At 39.1% G+C, this 23902-nt stretch overlaps 1 protein-coding gene across 3 annotated transcripts in view; it reads left to right on the top strand.

Annotated features, from left to right (window-relative positions):
- The window catches only part of FMO1 (flavin containing dimethylaniline monoxygenase 1), a 31643-nt gene extending 7741 nt beyond the window's left edge, over positions 1–23902 (top strand). For all 3 annotated transcript variants that reach the window (XM_037825363.1, XM_037825362.1, XM_037825364.1), the window contains exons 3-9: positions 7082–7270; positions 11013–11175; positions 15542–15684; positions 18265–18464; positions 20227–20582; positions 21143–21215; positions 23149–23902. In XM_037825363.1, coding sequence (XP_037681291.1) covers positions 7082–7270; positions 11013–11175; positions 15542–15684; positions 18265–18464; positions 20227–20582; positions 21143–21215; positions 23149–23491 — 1467 coding nt within the window. In that variant the 3' untranslated portion in view covers positions 23492–23902. The remainder of the gene's footprint in view (positions 1–7081; positions 7271–11012; positions 11176–15541; positions 15685–18264; positions 18465–20226; positions 20583–21142; positions 21216–23148) is intronic.

Below are 23902 nucleotides of genomic sequence, written 5' to 3'. Positions count from 1 at the left end.
GCCTTCAGGAATTCCTTCAGGAAAACATGGCATCTATGGAAGGTTAAGAATGGGTAGGGGTGGTGAATGGGACTGGAAAATTAAGAAAAATAGAGAAAGTCAAGAAAAAAATATTATGGAGAATGTGATGGGACATCAAAAAGATAAGTACAAGGATTATCAAGCAGTAGCTGAGGTAAAATGGCACCCAATTAACAAATCATCCACCTCTGTTACTCCATTCATAAAAGTGAGGATCAGGATGAAAAACAGATAAAAGCTGAACTACTGGGGGACTGGGAAGTAGGGATACTCATTCTGAGCCTGGTTCAGCAGCCGCCTCTGGACACAGCAGCCCCGTAGGCAACTCTGCACTACCCTGAGACTCCTCTAAGCCTGACTGCAAATCCCCAAACGAGGTGACTTTGAAGGTGCTTTCAGCTGTAACATGCTGTGATTCTCCTGGGTCTTTCTAGAGACGTCTCTGTGTCTTCCCACCCCAACACTCACACTCCCACAGAGACACAGACATACACAGGCATAACCACAAAAGGTTGGTTAGAGGGGTCTTTGCACCCAAAGCAGGTAGCCCATTCAAAAACTGGAGAACTAAAGAGCCTGCTGTAGTAATGACTGTGCTTGCCGGAATGTGTACAAAGATGGTCCATAATACCTCTTAGGAATGGAAGGGGGCATTGTACAAAAATAGAAAGGCAAACTAAAGAAACCTAATCAAACACCTGTAGAGACAGTTTCCATTTCCGACTAGGGAGTGAGCCCAAAGATGACGGAGATTATGAGATATAGCACTTCATTAGATGCTTACCAAATATAGCTGGTTTCTTCCAGTTACCACACCCCTAAGCAAAGAGGAAACTCACAGAGTTTGCAGTGGAAAAGAAAAGACAATGTTGGCATCATTGGCAGGGAGTGGGGGAAGAGAAACTTTAAAAAGAAAAGGGAAACATTGATAAAGAACCACTTCTGACCACCAGCTCGAGTAGAGGTAGAAAGCCTGTGCCACAACCGACTCTCTCAGACTCTCGAGAGGGAGAAAGAGAGTGCCTTGATTGAGTGTTAATGTTACTTTTAGAGAAGTTTAGCATAGGAAGGGACTTTGAGAAGCTATAGCCTTCAGGCAAAACCACACTGACATCATCTGGAAGGGATTAATTATCCTATGCTAGTAGACACACCTTCTCAGCCTCTCTCTCCCTCTCCATCCTTCAAACCCTTCTGATATATACCAGGGCCTAATTACCCTCCCTGGAATAATGTCCTTCCTCATGTGCACCAAAGTCATTTCCTCTGTAGATTCATTCTTTCATTTACTCAACAAACATTTTTTGAACACCTGCTATGTGTCTAACATACCATAGATTTTTAGACTCAGTGAGAGCAATAACGAAGTTTAAAATACTTCACCCCCTTAAATTGTTGAGGAATTGCTCACCAGCTATTTCTTCTGTAGCCTTAATAAACCTGATTCCTACAATCTTTCTTTAAATGCTGTTTTCTAAAACTTCAGTAATCCTGGTAGGTTTCCCTTTATTCATATACTCAACAAGTATTTATTAAGTTCCTATCATCTGCAATGGGGTATATCCGCCCTCATGATATATTCTGGGGGTTTCTTCAAGTCTCCTCTGAGGTTTCCACAGCTATCCTGTGTTGTAGATCCAAGAACTGGGCATTGTGCTACAGTGAGAGTCTGACACACCAGGAGAAGTGGTAACAAAATAAAATGAGGTCTGGTTGTCTTAAGGAAGAGGAACAGAAGAAGGAAATAATGATTCATGGAGAACAGGAGGTGTGAAAGTACTAGAGAGAATGTCTCTATGTAGGAGTGATTGTCATTAACATTTTATACACTGTTTTGAGAATGAACGAGAAAGGAAGGACTTCTGCCCTGATGGAATTTTCCTCCCATTGCTGATACTCCTGTCTTAATGACACTAAGTAAAGTTCAAGAAAGTAAATCTCCACAGAAGTGTAGAAGAATACAAATAATAGTTAACATTAATTTAGAGCTTGCCAGGCACTGTTGTAAATACATTATCTCTATCATTTCAGTTTATCCTAGGTGACAATGTGCTATTATTATTCCTGTGTTATGGATGAGGTAACTGAGACACAGGGAGGTTGAGAAAATTTCCAGCTAAAAACTGGTCAAGCTTGACTATGGACCTAGGCAGTGTGACTCCGGGGTCCATACTGCCAACAACTACACTCCATGCATTTCCAGAGTCTGTTTCTCAGCTCAAGAATGAGGAGAGGCAAACCCTGGACAAGGCTCTGGCTCATGGGGTCCCACCAAAGGCCCCACTTTGTACTTTCCCACCATGCTGCAGGACCAAAATTGACCAAGAAGCCAGAAACCCCTCCACTCATGCTGTTATATTTTCCCTCTCTCTGTGATCTTCCCTTCCCACTCTTCTCCTTTAGTGAGAAAAAAATCTTCCCCTGAGTGGCCCCATCGGCTCTCAGGGGGCATGTGCTTCCACTCCCTGTGTTCCAGGGCAACTGACAGACCCACACAGGACTGTGCCAAGGGTGCCTGCAGCTGGGGAGATTGGAGGGCCCGGAATTCACTAGGCAGACTGCTAAAGTGGGGCGAACACTGGGGGGCAGGCTCAGGACCTGCAAATACCATTCAGAAGTGGTATGGATCGGGCTTGGCCCATATGCTAAGCACTCCAGACCTTGTACTACTCCATAAGAAACACTCATTAGAAAGAAGGAGAGACGAGAGCAAAGAGATAGTCTTCGATTCCACCCTAAAGCCCAAGTTTCCGCTCAAAGCCACACTTTTCATCTGCTAACATCTGTGATGCATTATCTCACAATAGGCTTCATCGTTTCCTGGAGGCTTTTCTCTTTCCTGCCTTTATAATTATTTCCTGAAATTTTACAAACCGGAGCTGCTGTTTTTCTATTTTTGTCTGTGCATTCATCTGTTTTAAGGTCTCAGAGTGCTTGGTTCCCTGGCTTATCCAATTCCAATGAATCTCCCTTACTCTTTGACGTTTAAACATGCCACAACAAAATGCTTTAAAATGTTTGAACAATTTGTATAGGTACCCCGTTAATCAGTATTTATATCACATTTAGCCTTTGCTCTGGTGAATTGGAAATTGACAGCATTAACAATAAGGTACTATCCACTATGGATGCTCTTGGCTGGCAGAGAAAAATGAGGGAGATTTGGCCCTATACTAATGATCCCAGAATGCTTTGTAATTCATGTTTTACTGCTTATACTGCAGTTGCTTCCCTTGCTGTTTGCTCTTACTTCTGTTTGCAGCTGTTCTGTTCTCTTTTTTACCTATAGCCCAGAGGAAACCTAATGACTGACTTGATTGAATCAAACCAACTGTATGTTCAGTTCTAATGCTTGCCTCCGGACTAAGGATTTTCTAAAACTGGCTGTCCAAGAAAGCAGCCACCTGCCACTCAGAGCTGTGAGCACTTGAAATGTAGCTGGTCTAGCTAAGGACCTGAAGTTTTAATTTCATTTAACTTTGATTAATTAAAATTCTTAATTTTAAAACCAATTGTCAATTCAGTTATTGGAGAACTTTTAAGTATAATTTGAAACAATTTGGATACATGAATTCATTTTTTAATGAAAATTTAGCTTTAAATTGAGATGTGTAAAGTACATACTAAATTTCAAAGACTTAAGATGAGAAGAATGTAAAATATCTCAATAATTTTTATATTGATTATAAGTTGAAATTATAATATTTGGGATATATTGAGTTAAAACATACTGTTAAAATTAATTTCACTTGTTTCCTTTTACCTTTTTTGTTTTAACATGGCTGCTAGGAAATTTAAAGTTATGTATGTGGCCTACATCATATTCCCATTGGATAGTTCTTGCCTTTTTACACAAAGCATGGCCTGAGGGACCAGCAGCTTCTACATGGGAGCTCATTAGAAATGCAGAATCTCAGGCACCGCACAGACCTACTGAATCAGAATCTGCATGCTAAGATTCTCCAGCTGATTCCTATGTACATTAAAGTTTAAGAGGCACTGATCTAGAAAGATGTGCTTCTCAAACTCTCTGTAGAAAAGAACCAGTTTTTTTCTGTCCAATTTATTACAAACTAATATATTTATAAAATACAGTAAGAATGAATTAGAAAAAAATGAAATGAAACAAAGAAAATATATAAAACATAAATTCAAATTTTTATATTTAGAGTAAGAGAAAATTAATTTCAATAAATGTTAAGAAAAACATAAGATAGAAATAAAATAATTACAAAAAAGGAGCACATTGTTCTTTGAAAGTGGGCACGTAGGCAATTAACATAGAGAATCACTATTACACTTATAACTTTTTACCAAACAAGCAAGATGTTATGTACAAAGTAGCAATTCTCCATATTAAACATTGGTAGGTGCACTTTCAATATGCACTGTGTATATTAATATTTAAGGTTTTTAATGTGACAATTAAGCTTGCTCCTGGCTTGTCAATTTATCTTACCTGGATTGGATTGACAACAATGCTAATCTCAGAGGATTATGTCTTTCTAAACTGTTTCTAAGTTTTGTTTAATAACACAAACAGTAGAGAAACAAAGCTCACAGAGGTAGGCTGATGGGGATGGAAGAAGAGATTTTAAAGGAATTTCGCAAGCCGGGATATCCATTTTTTAACTACTATCCATGATGGAGCAAGCAGACATATATTTTTAAACTTATTTCTTCAATTTTTTTATCAAAAGCCAGTTCTAATAATTAGCCAGTAAGGTTACAACTAAATATGAATTATATTTCAATGAAAGAAAATACTTCTAGATTTTATGGACATTTAGATAGTAGTTGACAAGCCTTAAAATATCACACATTGTAACATAGTCCTACTGTGCCTGACTAATACACAGCTTGAATCCCATGCAACTCATCACGTGAGATAGATGTACCCAAAACCGATCTGTGTTCTCTTCAACAAATAGGAATCCACATGCTTTGAGATTGAACCATGTCAACTTATTGCTATAAAAGTCTCTAAATAATCCCAATTTCTGTGTATTTCTTGTTCTAGACCAGTAACAAATAGTTCATACCAGTACCAGTCTGCAGTCTACACTTTCTAGTAGTACTACTTTAGATCTTCCTGTGGAATAAAGAATTGTGAAAGAAGGAAGCTGACTCCGTCTCTGTGTTCATGCAAAAGAAAGTTTTATTCTACTCATTTCTACAGGTTTTTATAGCATACAAGTCTTCTACATGACTGTTTTCAGGTATTTCAGGGAGGGAGCATTTTTTCTAAAGCCATAAGGTGTGATTGCATGTCTTTGATCTCAAGGGACAATCTCTTTGGGGCTAGACAAGAGACAGCAGGAGCAGGAGACAGGAGCACGGAAGGAGCTCAGCTATGTCCTTATCTAAATTGGTGCCTGCCTTCAGGCACGCAAAGCTTTGGCCTTCTCCCAGCCTGGTGCCCACCTTCAGGCTCCCAATGCTTAGGTGGCATCCTCCCTATATAACCTATCAAACCAGGAACCTTCCGTGTCTCCACAAAGAATCAGGATTTATATATCCATCTTTCTCAGAAGACTGTTAGCTTCCAGTTTTCTAGGTATATTCAGGATGAGTGAGGCTGTCAGATGTGGGAACACAGAGAGCAGGATATTCTGTACAAACAACTCATGTCAGTTGAGATTGGTAACATTAATACACACCACAGAGATATGCTTATGATTTTATTTTCTGTACTAGCTGTACATTTCATGAAGATTTGGTTTCATACCCTTTGGCAGAACAGAGTAAGCCCTTTCAATTTGTGAAGCTTATGTTTCCACTTGTTCACACATAAAATAATTTTTTGTTTCACAGGAAAAAGGAAATATATATGTATATATTTCCAAGATGGTAAATAATGTTAAGATACTAAGGACACTCCCATTAAAAGTGGGAGGGAAATCCTCCATAATACCATTCAAAAAAATGGAGGCAAAGTGTATAAAGACATTACAAAAACTGCTCAATTTTCAACTTAGTGGTGGTCTTATCAGATGTTAATGTTTGCTAGTTATTCAAGTTGAAAATGGAGGTATGAAATTGGTTAGTGGTGCTCCATGCACACAGTTATCCAATCTGGTAACTTATGACCTTGTCTTCCCTAAATCCAACTGGTCTCATAATCCAATGGGTTCTGCTTTACTCCCATCTTACAAATCTCCTGTCTTAGTCCCAACTGCCATTGCCTCCACTCAGGCCCTCATTAGCAATCAAGTGGATTTGTGCTTTAGGTTCATAACGAGCTTCCTTCCTCCCTTTCTAGCCCCTCTACTTCATCTTTTGTAAAAAGAGTTATATTTCCAAAATTTAATATGAATCACTTCCACACTTAAGACATTTGGTGACTACCATAACCTTCCTATAAAATCCAAAATACAAGATTCTTCATAGCCTGAAACCATCTTCATAATCCTTTCAACAATACCGTGAAGCCAAAATACCTAGCAATTATCCATCTTCCAATACCACTTCCTGGCTATTGTCTAGTTCCTTATTCTCCTGTATTTTGCAGTGATAATCTGCAAATCTAGACAGGTAAGTTGATCCCAGTTTTATTTATTAGCAAGTAATAAGTGAAATTGAAATTCTGATCATGAAAGTCATACTGGGGTCCAACATTCATCATCTTCAAGTGCAGGATAGCAAATTCCATTAGACAGCTTGTCATTGACTCTTGTGTGTCAATTTCCCTCAGGTTCTCTTTTCTTAAACCAGCCTTTAAAATTGTACCCCCTGTTAAGGTTGAACTTTGCCAAAAAAATAAAAGAGAAGTTACTTTGTAATTTAGGGGGAAAAAAGCACATACATTAAAACTAGGTAATGTTTTGTATATACAGTTATTTTGGATATATTATTGTAAGTTGTACAAATGTATTTTGAAGAATATCTAAGAAAAGCACTTTTGTTATTCCATCAATAAATGCTATATTTTAAAAAAAAAATTCCATTAGACGTGTTGGCAAGAAGCACTTCTGGGTCACCTTAAACTTGCTGAATGGTTGAATTGCTAAAAATTAACCTCTATTTCCTTTTTGTGCACGCATGTGTACTGTATGTACAGGAACATGTTGAAGAAGGCAGAGCCAGTCTCTATAAGTCTGTGGTTTCCAACAGCTGCAAGGAGATGTCTTGTTACTCAGACTTTCCATTCCCAGAAGATTATCCAAACTATGTGCCAAACTCTCTATTTCTGGAATATCTCAAAATGTATGCAAAGAGATTCAACCTTCTGAAATGCATTCGATTCAAGGTAAGACGCTAAACATCAGTTAGTAGTCAGGAAGTATTTCCTACCTATTTCCTATTTATCTTCCTGAGCTCTGTAGATGAAATAATCAAGTGGCAAGACTAATGACACTTGACTGGATTCCTTTTCACCTAGTACTCATATCCCAACCCAAGTAAATTGGAGGTAGGGGAAGAAGAGTATTTGTGTAAACTCACATATACAAATTTTTGGTTTGCAATCCTCACATCCAAGTATCCTAAGGAACCTAAAAGAGATCAAACCACATTTTCAGGTTGATCTAAATCTCGGCAAATAGGTGCCCTGAGAACTCCTACCAGCTCCCTGGGTACTCTCTTCTTGACTGTCCCTTCACAGAAATTGAGATATGCAATAATCCGTATGCAAAGGAGTCTCAGTATTTGAAGAAAATCTGCTCTAAGTATTCTTGTGAATAGAAAAATCTTTGAAAATTACTCTTCTCATGGGACTTACCGCCTTCCCATTTCAAAGGTTGGAGCCAGGAGGAAGGGACAGAGACAAATGAATATATCCTCTTTTCCCTCTTTTTTTTTTTTCTTTTTTTCCTCCCTATCCAAGAAACATGACAATCCATGTGTTTCCTTTCTCCTGTCTCCCTCCTCTATCATAGTTAGGGATAGTGGGCCATTCATAGGAATTACACAGAGAAAGCAACATGAATAAGGGCCACCTGACCAGGGAGTATTTCATCCCACTTCCTTAGCTATTAAAGGACACAGTAAAAATAAAACATTACGGTAGTGAATGAAAATCTTTGGGAAAAAAAAAATGTATCAGAATTCCTGAGTCTGGAGCATTTCCTCCATTATATGCTGCCCAAGCACATTTCAACATAACTAAAGGAAAGCTAGATATTCAACCAGTTTTTTAAGAAAGTACACATAAGCAGCTGTCTCTGAGAGTTGGTGTTCTGGTTTGCTAATACTGCCATTATGCAAAATACCAGAAAAGGATTGGCTTTTATAAAGGGGGGTTATTTGGTTACAAATTTACAGTTCTACAGCTGTGAAAGTGTCCAAAGTAAGGCATCAACAAGAGGATACCTTCACTGAAGAAAGGCCAATGGCATCCTGATCACCTCTGTCAGCTGGGAAGGCACATAGCTAGCGTTTGCTTGTCCCGGGTTGTGTTTCACCTCCTCTCAGCTCCTATGCATCCTTTCAGCATCTCCAAACATCCTCCTGTCTGCAACTCCAAGCATCTCTGAGCATCTCTGTCAACTCCCAAGCATCTCTTCAAAAGTCTCTCTCAGCTGCCCTTGGGGCATTTTATCTTCTCTTAGGTTCTCCAGAGCAAACTCTGGCCTAGCATCTCAAAGTGTCAGCAAGCTTCTGTGTCTGTGTTGGCTCTTAGCTTCTCTCTTAAATATTCCAGTGAACTAATCAAGACCCACCCTGAATGGGTGGGGCCACACCTCCATGGAAATAACCCAATCAAAGGTGTCATCCACAGTTGGGCGAGTCACATCTCCAGGGAAACACTCAGTCATAAGGCTTCAGCACAATCAAGACTAATACATCTGCCCCACAAGATTGCATTAGAGAACATGGTTTTCTCTGGGAGACATAATATATACAAACTGGCACAGATGGTCTATGATTGATTTTTGTTTGGTTCTGTTTCTCCTCCCTCTCTATGCATTCCAAATTTTCAATAATGAACATTTATTGTTTTCTAATGAAAAATAAACTTTATTTTGAAAAAGTTTTTAATTAACTGAAGATTACTGTTTTAAAAACATAAAGGTGCTAATACAAATGCAAAACCCAAGAGCACTTCAAATACTGTAAACCAAACAGTGAACCCACTAAAGAGGACTTGAGAGCCTGTCCTCCTTGAAATTTTTGAAAAGAAAAGAAACTCAGAAAAGTCTCTTGGTCAATGGATCATTTATGCTTTAAAATTTGGCTTGTCTTAAATTTATTAGACATATATTTTCTGAATCAGAACTTAGTACTATGGCCATACAGGTACTCAATGAGAATCAGAATTTTATGGACTACTGTCATAAAATTCAGGCTATAAGATTATCACATTTCGATATTTCTCTGGATGTGATAAAACTTCAGCAATATATATTCTATAAGACCTTTTATAACCTGGATACTTGGGACTGAATTTCCATTTACAATTACAGATCATCCATGTTTCTATTAAAAAAAGTCAGAAAACTCTATTAGAAACAAGGTTGCATAAAATATAATGAAAATGACATCAGAATTAAGAAAATAAAAAGACAAGCCACAGACTGGGTGAAAATATTTGCAAAACATTTATCCGATAAAGTACTTGTATCCAAAATAGATAAAGAACTCTTAAAACTCAACAATAAGAAAACAACCTATTTATAAAATGGGCAAAAGATCTGAACAGACACCCTGCCAAAGAAGATATATAGATGGAAAGCAAGCATATGAAAAGATGTTCAATAGCTTATGTCATTAGGGAACTGGTAATTGTTTTAATTAATTAATGGTATACCACTACACTCCTATTACAATGACTAAAATCCAAAACACTGGCAACACCAAACGCTAACAAGGAAGTGGAGCAAGAAGAACTCTCATTCATTGCTGATGGGAATGCACAATGGTACAGTCACTTTGGAAGACAGTTTGGCAGTTTCTTACAAAGCTAAGCATAGGAATACCATGTGATCCAATAATCACACTCTTGGGTATTTAGACAAATGAATTGAAAACCGATGTCCACACAAAAACTGCACATGAATGTTTATAGCAGCTTTATTCATAATTGCCAAAAATTGGAAGCAACCAAGATGTCCTTCAATAGGTGAATGGATAAACTATGATACATCCATACAGTGCAATATTATTCAGCAATAAAAAGAAATGAGCTATCAAGACACAAAAATATATGGATAAACCTTAAAGGCACATTGCTAACTGAAGGAAGCCATCTGAAAAGGCCATATACTGCATGATTCCAACTATATGACATTCTAGAAAAGGCAAAATTACAGAGACAGTAAAAAGATCAGTGCCCAAGGGTTGAGGGGCAGGGGAGGGTTGAATAGATGGAGCACAGGGCATTTGGGGGACTTTGAAAATATTCTATATGATATTGTATTGGTGAATATATGACATCATGCATTTTTAAAACTCATACAACACAGAGGGAACCCTATATAAACTATAGACTTTATATAATAATGATGTATCATTGCTGGTTCATCAAATGCACCACACTAAGGTAAGAGGTTGATAATGTGGGAAACTCGTGTGTATTTGTATGTGTGTGTGTGTGTGTGTGTGTGTGTGTCAAGGGTTGGGGGGGGTGGCAAAGAATGCCAGGGGGGTAGGGGGAATGTGTGTGGTATATGGGGATTCTCTGTACTTCCTGCACATGATTTCTGTAAACCTAAAATCATCATTAAAAATAAAGTCTGTTAAAAAAATAAAAGACATCAAGAGACCTAGGTTATAATCTTGATTCTATCACTTGCTGTGAGAATTTGAGCAAATCGCTTAAAATATTTGGACCTCTCCACTTCTCTTAGATACCCCTCTACAACCCCAGATTTGGAATACTCCCATCCAGGAAATTATGATTAATCTGATAGCCCAGTTCGGTTTCTAGGACTATGTTTACTACATGTTTAGTCTGTGCTCTACCCCATTTGAAAGGTCAACTGACATATCAGCTAGCAATCCCTCATTGGAATCTTGAAGTTGCTAATCTTGTCTGTGTTTCTTTTTTTCAGACCAAAGTCTGCAGTATAAGAAAGTGCCCAGATTTTACTGTCTCTGGCCAGTGGGAGGTGGTCACACTGCATGAAGGGAGGCAAGAGTCCGCCATCTTTGATGCTGTCATGGTCTGCACAGGTTATCTTACTAACCCGAATTTGCCACTGGACTCCTTTCCAGGTACAGCATTTTATGCAGCTGACTTACTTAAGTTGTCTTATGGGAACCATTCTGATGCTTGACTGGTCTGGGGATGAATTCCTATGGCTCCTTCATTAAATTGTTAAAGTTGTGAGGTATTGGGTTTTTATCCTAATCAGCACTGTCTGGCCAGTTTTGGGCTTTCATTTGCTGCCTATTGACCCAAACGACATATGAATACAAAAACGTTGAATGAGTAACTTCATAAGCAGTTTTATGCTTCACTGAGATTCAGTGTTCCTCCTTAAGTGACTGGCAGCACTCAGTAAGTCTCCTAAGACACGGGATGCTCAGAAAAGTTGCCAACCTCAGCAGCAGCTGCACATTGCCAAAGTTGAGTTCAAAGGCCACAAAGGTCAATTTATGAGTAAAGGGAAAAAAAAAATTTTTTTTTGGTCTGTTTTGTATAAAGCCATACAGTTAGCAAGATCAGAGGTTTACAGCACTTGGATTGATAGTAAACAGGGTTGAGAGAGAAGTTAGGGCATATTTGTGTCTCCATTTCTTCATTTAGCTTTTGAAATCATGATTCATGTTAATCCATGTCAAGTTTCAATTGTATTTCAACTCAAAGGGAGTAGAGAACACAAAGGTTTTTATTTTTTTATTTTTTTAATCTTCATTTTATTGAGATATATTCACATACCACGCAGTCATACAAAACAAATCGTACTTTCGATTGTTTACAGTACCATTACATAGTTGTACATTCATCACCTAAATCAATCCCTGACACCTTCATTAGCACACACACAAAAATAACAAGAATAATAATTAGAGTGAAAAAGAGCAATTGAAGTAAAAAAGAACACTGGGTACCTTTGTCTGTTTGTTTGTTTGTTTCCTTCCCCTATTTTTCTACTCATCCATCCATAAACTAGACAAAGTGGAGTGTGGTCCTTATGGCTTTCCCAATCCCATTGTCACCCCTCATAAGCTACATTTTTATACAACTGTCTTTGAGACTCATGGGTTCTGGGTTGTAGTTTGATAGTTTCAGGTATCCACCACCAGCTACCCCAATTCTTTAGAACCTAAAAAGGGTTGTCTAAAGTGTGCGTAAGAGTGCCCACCAGAGTGACCTCTCGGCTCCTTTTGGAATCTCTCTGCCACTGAAGCTTATTTCATTTCCTTTCACATCCCCCTTTTGGTCAAGAAGATGTTCTCCGTCCCACGATGCCAGGTCTACATTCCTCCCCGGGAGTCGTATTCCACGTTGCCAGGGAAATTCACTCCCCTGGAGAACACAAAGGTTTTGTTTATTTTATCTGCAGTAGGAATTCAAAAAGTTAAAATTTTAGGAAACTTTCTCGGAACCATTAGCCAAACTGAAAAATGTCATAGAACAGAATCATTGAATTAGAAAGCACCAACTTAAATCTTGTTCCCAATGCAGGAAAATCTTCTCCAATAACTCTGACAGAAGCTCAGCAGTCTCTGCTTGAACACATTCAATGATGAACACTTATCACCCCACATGACAATCCAATCTTTGTCATTTCTCACTTGTGGAGCAAATCCTTGAGCAGTCAGCCACTCCAAATTCCCAGGAAGGAGTGCTTCCAAGAATCCAGAAAATTCCAATGCATGGGGAATACATTGCATTAATTCAGCACCCGTAGTATATTGCATGAGGTGCTAAGAATATAGAGGTGGATAAGACAACATGTAGCCATTATTGGAGGAATGAATAGAGTTTTATGGGAGTCCAATGGAGGAATCACAGTCTAAATGTGTCCTGGCATGATCCCAAGACTTATCTTACAATAAACACAAATACCTCAATGGCCCTGGATCTGATCCCAGAGGTCACACAAATCAGGTCGAATTAGGATAAAGCATAGTCTCAAAGCAACTGAGGCACTGTGCTCATTTAAAAAGGATAAGCATGGGACCCAGGAGCTGTGGATTCTGGGCTATACCTCTAACTAGCTGTGTAATCTTGAGTCTGCCACCTAACCTTTCTAAGCCTCTGTTTTTTCATCCATGAATTGGGGAATTTGGACCACTTTACCCAAGAGCACACATCAGAAAGCAAGCAGGCAGAGCTCTACAGAACTTGCAGTCCTTCTCCGTATCTATCTCACCTGCCACTATCAACTGCTCCTTTGAAATCCCTGGATAGATGATTGAAAAGGATTCTTTGAATTCTGAAATTGTGTGATTCTAGACTTTAAATGAAGTCTCCCATCCCCACCATCTCCTTTCCTGCCTCATGACAGACTTGCTTAGTCTGTGCATTCTCACTGGGGTGCTCATTAATGGTTAAAAAAATTCAAATTCACTTAAGATATTTTTAAAATTGTGTCACAGGCTCTGGAGATAATTTAAAAGGAGGGCTTCCAAAAAGTCCTAATAAAAATAACAGACATCACATTTAGAATAAGTTACACCTTCCCAAGAAGACCACTTTTCTACTTTCATTCATTCATGTATATATGTTCTTGTGTGTTTACTAACACAATCACATTCCCATAATAAAAGTTCTCACTTTGTCCTCCTATAAGATAGGAAGGGAGACTATTAGACCCATAGTAGACTCAGCCACAGATTCTCATTTTTGTCCATTTTGTGACCCAAAACAGCCCGATCCAAGGAGAATCTAACATAATCTGTGATTCATAATTCTCTGAATTTCCTCAGGTTTATTCAGTTCTCCCTTCTCAGTAGTTCTTGGATCCATATTGGATCCCTGAGCTGTGTTAATATTTGAATTGGGCTAAATTCTAAATGCTCTGCATGGTGGTTGGTTTTTAACTGAGATCCATTTTAGATTTCTAATGATTCAAGGTGAGCTAAGGAGCCACCAGGCCTTGGTAAGGCCACCTCCCCCAAGCATCCACGTTCATCCTCTGAGAATCTAGATGTCTTACGGCTTTTTCAGAAGAAAACAGTGTGAATTACTTCCAATTGCATAACACAGCCTTGAGGGTATTCTCCAAAGCTTTCTCATTCACATTTGATATTTCCGTGAGATTTGGCATCAGTCGCCTGAGATATACACTCTAGTAAGACCAGTAGATTATCTTGGTGTAGCCAACATAGTCCCTTTTTCTCTCAGCGTCAACTCTGGCTGTCTCCGAGGTAAACAGTCAACTGTCCCAACCCATACAGATCTTTGCAAATAGGGACCATATTTTATTTATCTTATCACCCCATATCAGCTAGTATAGGGCCAGCCACATAGCAGGTATCCCTAGAAACGTTACTGAATAGAGTAGAAGCACTGACTCATTGTTCCATTTAACTTCCTTGCTATTGCTTCTTCCTTGTGCAAAGCTATATATTAATCAAGTATTCATAAGTACAATATCATTGTCCCATTGACTTTTGTGCCAGTTTGAATGTATTTTGTCCCCCAAACGCCATTATATTTGATGTAATCTTGTGTGGACAGACGTATCAGTATTGATTAGATTGTAATTCTTTGAGTATTTCTGTGGAGATGTGCCCTACCCAACTGTGGGTGATGACTCTGATTGGATAATTTCCATGGAGGTGTTGGCCCGCCCATTCAGGGTGGGTCTAAATTAAATCACTGGAGCCATATAAATGAGCTGACAAACAGAAGGAATTCAGTGCAGCTGAGAATGACATTTTGAAGAGGAGCTACAGCCAAGAAGGACACTTTGAAGAATGCCAGGAGCTGAGAGAGTAGCTTCAGAGAGAGTTTGAAGACGGCCATTGGAAGCAGACTCTTGCTCCGGAGAAGCTAAGAGAGGACAAATGCTCCCAGAGCAACTGAAAGTGACATTTTTGAGGAACTGCAGCCTAGAGAGGAATGTCCTGGGAGAAACCCATTTTGAAACCAGAACTTTGGAGCAGACACCAGCCACGTCCCTTCCCTGCTAACAGAGGTTTTCCGGACACCATTGGCCATCCTCCAGTGAAGGTACCCGATTGCTGATGTGTTACCTTGGACTATGGCCTTAAGACTGTAACTGTGTAACCAAATAAACCCCCTTTATAAAAGCCGATCCATTTCTGGTGTTTTGTATCCCAGCAGCATTAGCAAACTAGAACAACCTCCATCAACCTTTAATGAATTCTTACAGTTTTGCTTAATATGTCTTCATGCCAAATATTTCAGCTTAGAAGGTAACCATCTAGTAAGTCTATCTAGTGAGATGAGGTAAATGATTACAATTATCCCTATTAAATAAATAATCACCTGCTAATTTCTGTGTCTGGTAAAATCATGTATTCATATTTCAAGATTTTCTTTGAATACACTAGTGAAAACAACCTAAATCATTGGTCAAAGGGATGCCGTCAACTGGACAATACTTACGTTTCATTCACTGATCTGTAAATTCTCTGTGTGACTTCTTATTTCTTTCTATAGGTATAAATACCTTTAAAGGCCAATACTTTCATAGCCGACAATATAAACATCCAGATATATTTAAGGACAAGAGAGTCCTTGTTATTGGAATGGGGAACTCTGGCACAGACATTGCTGTGGAGGCCAGCTACCTGGCAAAAAAGGTAAAGTTCTTGATGGTATTTAATAAAAAGCCTTATCTTATCATGCATGCCTCAGGCACACAGGGTTTGACACCATGATAAATTGTCAAAGAAATTAAAATGTCTGAAGCACATGCATGTGCACACACAGAGACACAAAACAGATCACAGAAGTATTTGTTTTTTTTCCGTGAATGTCCATAAATTTCACTGTAAATTCTAGGTGTCATCTTTCCTCCAAAACCAACTTCTCTGCTTCCTATTTTTGTCATTCTCCCTGTCAACCAACAGGAGCCACACGAGACATCGCTTCCCCACGCAGTCCCATAGGTCAGAAAATCCTGGCAATGTTTTCTTGCACAGACCCTTCCTTTCCTTATTAACTGCCACCACCCTGATCAGGTCCATATCACCTCTCATTGAGGCTATTGCATTGTCCACCTAATAACTGTAGAAATGGTTAATACTTATTGGGTCTCACTCTGTGCCAAGCTCTCCACAGTGCTTCTTACTGCACAATCTCTGCCAATCATCAGCACAATCCTCTAAGTGGGTACTATTAGTATCCCTGAAGACAGATGATGAAACTGAGGCTTAGAGAGGTTAACTAACCTGCCTAAAGTCATACCACCAGCAGATCATAGAGCCAAATCTCTTTGATTCAAAGCCCAGGCTCCATCCCTGCATCCATAGCCACAGTCTACCCCCCTATGCACACACAATAATCCATCAAAACCCCCAGACACCAACAAATCCTGCTCTCAATATGATGTTTCACATTGAAAAACTTCTAATAACTTCCCTCACCTAGGAAAATAAATTGTAGATGTATTAGCCCAACATTACAGTTTTCTCCATAATCTGACCCAAGTCTACCATCTTAAATTTATCCCCCACTGTCTTCCTGCGACTGCAGCCAAACAGGTCTACCCTGTGCCCCAGGCTCAAATTGATCCTCCCAATTCCTGTGTCTCTGTTTTCACTTTTGTTCTCACCATCCCCCCACAGCTCCCTCCTGCAGTGCCCATTGCTCTTCCTGGGACACTTATAATTCCCAGGTATCTCACCCTAACACCAAGTAGCTCTCCCCTATTCAGAATTGATGTGATAATTGTAATTTATACTCCTCAGTTGGAACTATTTAATTCTTAGTATTGTTTATTATCTTCCTATAATATATGTCTTCTTTCCAACAATGCTGTAAACTTGTGGAGAGCTAGTCAGGCAACAAATATATGTAGGTTATTGGTTTCTGATGTGCTGTGTTGTACTAGAAGCTGGGGATACACTGGAGAAAACAACAACAAAAACAAGATTCCCCACTGGCATGGAGCATAGTCATGGGGAAAACAGATGCCAAACAAATAAGTCCAGATAATTAGAACAATGACTGCAAGAGTAAAAATAACTGTGAAGAAAAAGGATTGGGATTGCTAATCCCTTCTGGGACTTTCAAAAGAGAATTTATTGGTTGATTCATTGATTGATAAATGATTAATGGGTTTGGAGAGACCTAGCAATTTGGTGGAGTTATCCTGAAGGAAGAGGAAGGGGGCCCTGAAACAAAAATTGCCACAGGCCCATCCACTATGCCCATCACACGTGGGTAGCCATTTGTTATTTCTATTTCTCCAATCATTTGGAAATTTCCTCGATTAGAAAACATGCTTTGGCACACATCTTATCATTTCTATATCAACAAAGAAACTCATCTCAGTTTAGAACATAATTCTTATCTACCAAAATGTTGTATATGATTCTGCATCATGACACACGGAGGCAGGTTCAGTGCAAATATATTTAATGTCAGAACAACAGATGCCTCTACAGTTCTTGTACCATACTTCCCATGTTGTTCCATTATATTATAAGGTCCAACAAAATATATAAATAAAAATACTGATATTGTAGCAATGGCTACCATACCCCAGTTTGGTAGGGAGAAAAATCTACTAAATCACCTATTTTGCATCTGCCAAGTAACAGATTGGTTGATTAATTTTTTTTAGTTTTTTTTTTCTTTTTTTTTGGTTTTTAAACAGTTGTACAGGCAACTCCTTTTGTGTAGGTACCAACACAACTCATAGCTTAGTGAGCACAGTTAACAGGTAAACTCATACAGCCACTCAACCTGTAGGAAAAAAGAAATCACCAAAACTAATTTTAGTACTGAATTTTACTATCAATTCAGCCAAAGGTTTGTAACGAAATTCATTGTAGACAACTTCCAGTTGCTGTCACACCCTGTTCTTATTACCTGCAATTATAATTAGTATACAAAGTTGTAATCCAAGGGTCATTTTTTTTTTAACATACCTCCTTAAGCTCCCTATGGCTTGACACAGGATATCATTCACCATATGCCTAGCACCAAGCCTGGCAGAAAATAGGTGCTCAATAATATGTCCTCAGCCATTGTAATGCTCTAGGTTTTCAAACCATTATCTCAAAAGAGCAACTTTAAAATAGGATTTGGAAGAACCAAGACTATTTTGTCAGGAGTGTATTTTGAGGGTGATAGACTTTTTGGTGCCTTACAATTCCATGACACTTCTTCTCCATCTCCATGTCAACCTAAGTAATGTCTGTGATTGCTTCCAGGTGTTGCTCAGCACCACTGGAGGGGCGTGGGTGATCAGCCGAGTCTTTGACTCGGGGTACCCTTGGGACATGGTGTTCACGACACGATTTCAGAACACATTCAGAAATTCACTTCCAACTCCAATCCTGAGTTGGTTGTTGGCAAGAAAACTGAACGGCTGGTTCAATCATGCAAATTATGGCTTAGTACCAGAAGACAGGTAATTATAATGTCTCTGTCAAGGGGGATTAGGAAGAAGGAGGCTGGGTCCTTCCAATGACATTCACATACCAGGAAATAACACAGCAACATAGTTGAAGATGGAGGAAGACTTTATACAACTTTACTTAATAATAATAGCTAAGTGATCTTGAGTACTCAGAAAGTGAAATTATGTAATTTCACCTTGTTCACAACTCTTTAATATAAATATAATTATAATCTCCTTTTATTGTGGGGAACCTGAGGCTTAGCAAAGTTTGGTCACCTTCCCCAGCTCTTTAAGTAATAGGTGAGCTCTGTAACTACTGTAAGGCTACAGAGACTGTAAGCCTCAGCTGCAGGAATCAAAAGAGAAGAATTTGTCAATGGTTTTGTTGACAGAAGCAACATGCCTTATTCCATCCTGTGGAAAAAATTGAATCCTATAGTTGTCCTTCACCATCTCTCTAATGAAAGTGACTTCTTGCCCTTGTCAAAGAGGTCTTGATTTCAGTCTGTCCTTTCAGTTACAACCTACGACTTAACCTACTAACAAGAGTCAAAGGTTTTGCTTCCTCATTCGTTAAATTCATACCGTGACACTCCATTACCAGGTGACACCACAGCCAAGAGGTCCTGTCTGGTTCCTTCCAGATTTTTCTCTGGACCAGAATGGATCAGGTGGCACCAAGACACACAACTCCCTTCCTCACAACGTGCACTTCTGCTTTCTTCTTGCTCTCTCTCTCTGTCTTTCTCTCAGATACCTTCCTCTATCACTGCCCTCTTCCCTCTTTACTGTCTCCAGTTTTTTCACCCCTATTTCTTACCTGCTGTCTTCTATCTCCTACCTCCAAGTCTCTCAGGAGTTTTGCCTCTTTCTCTTGGAGTTTTATTTTGTTTTGCTTTTTTGTTGTTGTTGTTGTTTGGGTTTTTGTTTTAGTTTTTATTTTTTTTTAACCATAGCTTTATCGAGCCTGGAGGTGGCTCATGAGACTGTATAGAAGTTGGTTTAGGATCTGTGGAAGGAGCCTGAGAAATTAGGATTCCTGCTCTCTTATATTTGGTTAATCCTTTACCATTTCCAAAGTCTTTGCATATATACTACTTCGCATGCAATTCATCCTACCCCATGAACAAGGAATGACAAATGTTATTGTCTCTATTTTAAGATGAATAAAAGAAACTTTAAAGGGACTTTGTGACTTGCCTGAGACTGGACAAGAAACCACCCTTCCTGCCTTCCTGCCTCCTACTCCATTGTCTATTTTACCACACAGTCTCTGTGAATTCACCAAAGATGGCTCAACTTATAAAAAAAAAAAAATCCTCTTTCAAAGGGTTTGTCTTCTGACTCCAAAGATATAGCCAGAAAAAGACAATTCTTCCTTTGTTCCTTCTGATACACACGTTTTCCTTACACAATTGCTTTCTGGGAGAAAGAGAGCCTGGAGAGAACTTCTAGCAGTTCTCAGTAGACAGAAATCCCTGGTTTCCCTTTTGGCCCTTCAGCATTCACTATAAAATGACAGTGATAGCTGAGTGCTGAGATTCAGCAAAGGAACCTAGACAGGCTTCCAAACTCTAGTAAATGATAAGAACATTTTATAATCCTTCCTGGACATTCATGAATCTCTTCCCACAGAGTTAACTTCTCCCAAGACTGTCAACTCCTCTCCAGACAAAGGGAGGGGCACCAGAATGAAGAGGGGTAAGAGGGGAGAGACGGCTGGTAGTGTTGTTCACTAGCAGATCTCTTCATTGTCCATTTTTTTGTTTAGAATTCAGCTGAGAGAGCCTGTGCTAAATAATGAGCTCCCGGGCTGTATCATCACTGGGAAATTGCTCATCAAGCCAAGTGTAAAGGAAGTGAAGGAAAACTCAGTCATATTTAATAACACTTCAAAGGAAGAGCCCATTGATATCATTGTTTTTGCCACTGGATACACCTTTGCTTTTCCCTTTCTGGATGAGTCTGATGTGAAAGTTGAAGATGGCCAAGCATCGCTGTACAAATATATCTTTCCTGTGCATCTGCAAAAGCCAACGCTGGCTGTTATTGGCCTCATCAAGCCCTTGGGCTCCATATTACCCACAGGAGAAATGCAAGCTCGATGGGCTGTGCGAGTCCTGAAAGGTAGGTATATGAGAAATAGCAGGGCATATGGTTTTTGTTTGTCACATGATTTGGGATCCTGGAAATTTTGAGAGCGTACCCAGCTCCCATCTAAGACAGTGGAATATTTAAAAGTGGTACCCATTCTATTATTCACTGAATTACAGTATCACAATCAATTTGTGCTATTGCCCATACAAAAGATAAATCAGGGGTCAAAAAATAAGCTGTGTTTACCTGTTGAGTTATTTTGACAGAATCAACCAAGTTGGTTGATTCAGTGGGTTTAGTGAAAGTTTTTAAAAATTCAATCAACTGAGTGACAAAATCCAGTCAAAGCAGTTGTGAAGTTCTGCCATACCAAATAACTAGCCACGTGACCAGATGCTTCTCTTTTCAGCTGGCAGCATTATAGCCAAGAGCATGCCACCAGTCAACTCAAGCTGCTCAAATTTTTTTCCAGAAGAACAGATGAGTTGCTTGATAATAAGAGGAGAAAGATGAGCAGTAGCAAAGCAACTTTACCCACTAAGTAAACACATAGACCTAAATGTAAATTGCATTCTTTGTTTGTCTTATAGGTGTAAATAAGTTACCACCACTAAGCATCATGTTAAAGGAGGTTAATGCAAGGAAAGAAAACAAGCACACTGGGTAAGTTAACTATTTATACATCCTATTTGAATCATAGCTGAAATTGGTAAAATAATGGCAAAGAGGTAAGAGTTACGAGAAAAAAAAGCATCTGAGACTTAAGGGAAAAAATCAGGATAATCTACTTAAGGAAAGAGGATGGAAAAGGAAATTGAGAAGTTTTAATGTCCTTAGCCATCACTTCAGACCATAGTAACACGGAGTTGGGATTCTAGACCAAAGTAATTAACCCTCATCTGCTAGATACATTATTGAATAGCTTATTGATAGTCAGCTGGCAAATGACTGTGTTTATCCACTCTGTCACTAGAAGTGTCTGTTCATTCGTTTATTCAACAAGTCTTTATTCAGATCTATTGTCTCTGTGCAGATTGTTGCTCTACAGCAAGAGTCAGCAAGCTAAGGGGTGCAAGCCGATTCCAGCCAGACACTTGTTTTTGCCTTTTACATTTTTGAATGGTTGGGAAATAATCGAAAGAATATTTTGTGACATGAGAAAATTATATGAAACTCAAATGTCAGTGGCTATAAATAAAGTTTTAGTAGAATACAGCCACACTCATTCATCTATGTGTCTATGGGCATTTTCAACAGCAAAGTTGGAGTAGCTAAAACAAACACCATACTATGGCCCTCAATGCCTAACACATTTACCATCTGACTTTTTGCAAATGTCAAAAAAAATTTTTCGAGTGACTGCAAAGACTTTATCAAGTTATTTTAAATGTTTGCATTTACATATTCATGTGTATACATAAAAGAGTTCATGGAAACTTCAGGTCACTGCAGTACAAATATGGTACACACAACAAGCCTGGCAGGGAAGCAAATGAGACCAGGCTTGGAGACACGGGGCTTTAAAAAACTGGATGTCCTTCTTCGGGCCTGAGAAGAATAGGGTAGAAGAGGAAAGGCAGCAACCTCAGGGTCACTTAGCAGTTTGGTTTAACCCCACTTCCCAGATCCCCAACTGAAGCTCTAGCGAAGTGGTTTCTCTACTTATCTAGTGTAGTGGTTTCTCTACTTCTCTAGTAGAGTGGTTTCCACTTGTGCTCTGCCCTGTGACTAAAACTTAAAGGCCAAGGAGCATGGAAGGGAGATGGCTGGCAAAGCAGGGAGTCTTGGTCCCCCCACTGCCACTCCTAATTCAACCAAAACATCTCAGGTTTTATCTGTTTTCCATAGTTGGACTTTGATACCAATTTTCCCTTTAAAAAAGCATTCTGTAGCAGAAAATGAAGTTTTTAAATGCAATTAAAACACTTGTCACTTCTTTCATCCATATAATATCCCCAAACTTCAGATTTTGTCCTATCCTTGTCAAAGTGCTAAATCCCAGAACGATAAAAGCATTTTAGGTGTCTCTTCTTCATCCTCAACCTGGAATGTGATTTGACCTCCATTGCATAATTCTAGTATAAAATTGATAATGTGCAAAATCGTGACTCCTAAGAACTAGAACTACACAATGTAAAAGCTTCTTGTCACAAAGATCAACCAATGATCCCAGCATCAAATACCAGTATTACAGGGAATTCCACGCTATTGGTTTTTGCAGCTTTTTACATCATACAAATTGAGGAATAATTGAGTTCTAGAATGATTTAGGAATAGTAAAATTACACAAAATATATTTTCCTCTAAAAATTGCTAATCACTTGACAAAAATAATTAAAGTAACACAAGATGCATTATGAGCTTTTGGAACACCATTGAAAGCCACATATATGAAGTATCATTTCAAGGGTTCCATCTTGTAATTAAGAAATAGAATGAGACTATCAGACAGTTATGATTCTACCTGTGGATGCAAGGGGAAGAACATAGAGACCATTTCAAATTTCCACCGCAGCATTTGTTTACTTGTGCTAACACTACATTATTTTTGTTCTTTTTGTCTTTCCCTTTTTTCCCCAATCTTCCTTTTATAAAGGTTTGGCTTGCACTACTGCAAAGCTTTACAGACAGATTATATCATGTACATGGATGAACTCATGACCTATATCAATGCAAAACCCAACCTATTCTCCATGCTCCTGACGGATCCATGCCTGGCATTGACCATCTTCTTTGGCCCGTGCTCACCATACCAGTTCCGTTTAACTGGCCCAGGGAAGTGGGAAGGAGCCAGAAATGCCATCATGACTCAGTGGGACCGAACATTTAAGGTCACCAAAACAAGAATCGTACAAGAATCCCAATCTCCCTTTGCAAGCTTACTTAAACTCTTCAGCTTTCTCGCTTTGCTTGTGGCTATTTTCCTGCTTTTCTTTTAAGTCAAGTATTTCCTAAATGGCTTCTCATTTGCACAGAGCAGTTCCTCCATTGCAGCAGCATTGCCTTCATAGACATAGACCACGTTCAAATATAGAAGGCCACCCCTGCCCTTCCCTGGGGGCCCCAGGGCTGCCACTAACATTCCTGAGCCTCTCCCAGCTCCACCTCCATCTGATGCAAGAGGATGGCTACCAAGATTTCTTTCAGTGCATTTGAAGGCTGCTGGAAGGTTCCAGGTTCATTGTAGGAGAGCTGTCCTAGACAGCATTATGAGTAGTCAGACCTCTTTCCCATATAATCTATTTTTATAGATAACAGCTAAAATTCCCTACTTCACAAAAGATTTCACCATACTTAAATGGTGCTATTATGGACTCAGTTGATTAAAACAAAACAAAGAAATCTGGAAA

This window comes from Choloepus didactylus, chromosome 2 (assembly GCF_015220235.1).
Source record: "Choloepus didactylus isolate mChoDid1 chromosome 2, mChoDid1.pri, whole genome shotgun sequence".
In the NCBI taxonomy this organism is placed as follows: domain Eukaryota; kingdom Metazoa; phylum Chordata; class Mammalia; order Pilosa; family Megalonychidae; genus Choloepus; species Choloepus didactylus.
Note: the sequence above shows the minus strand (reverse complement) of the source record. Positions and strands in the feature narration are given on the sequence as shown.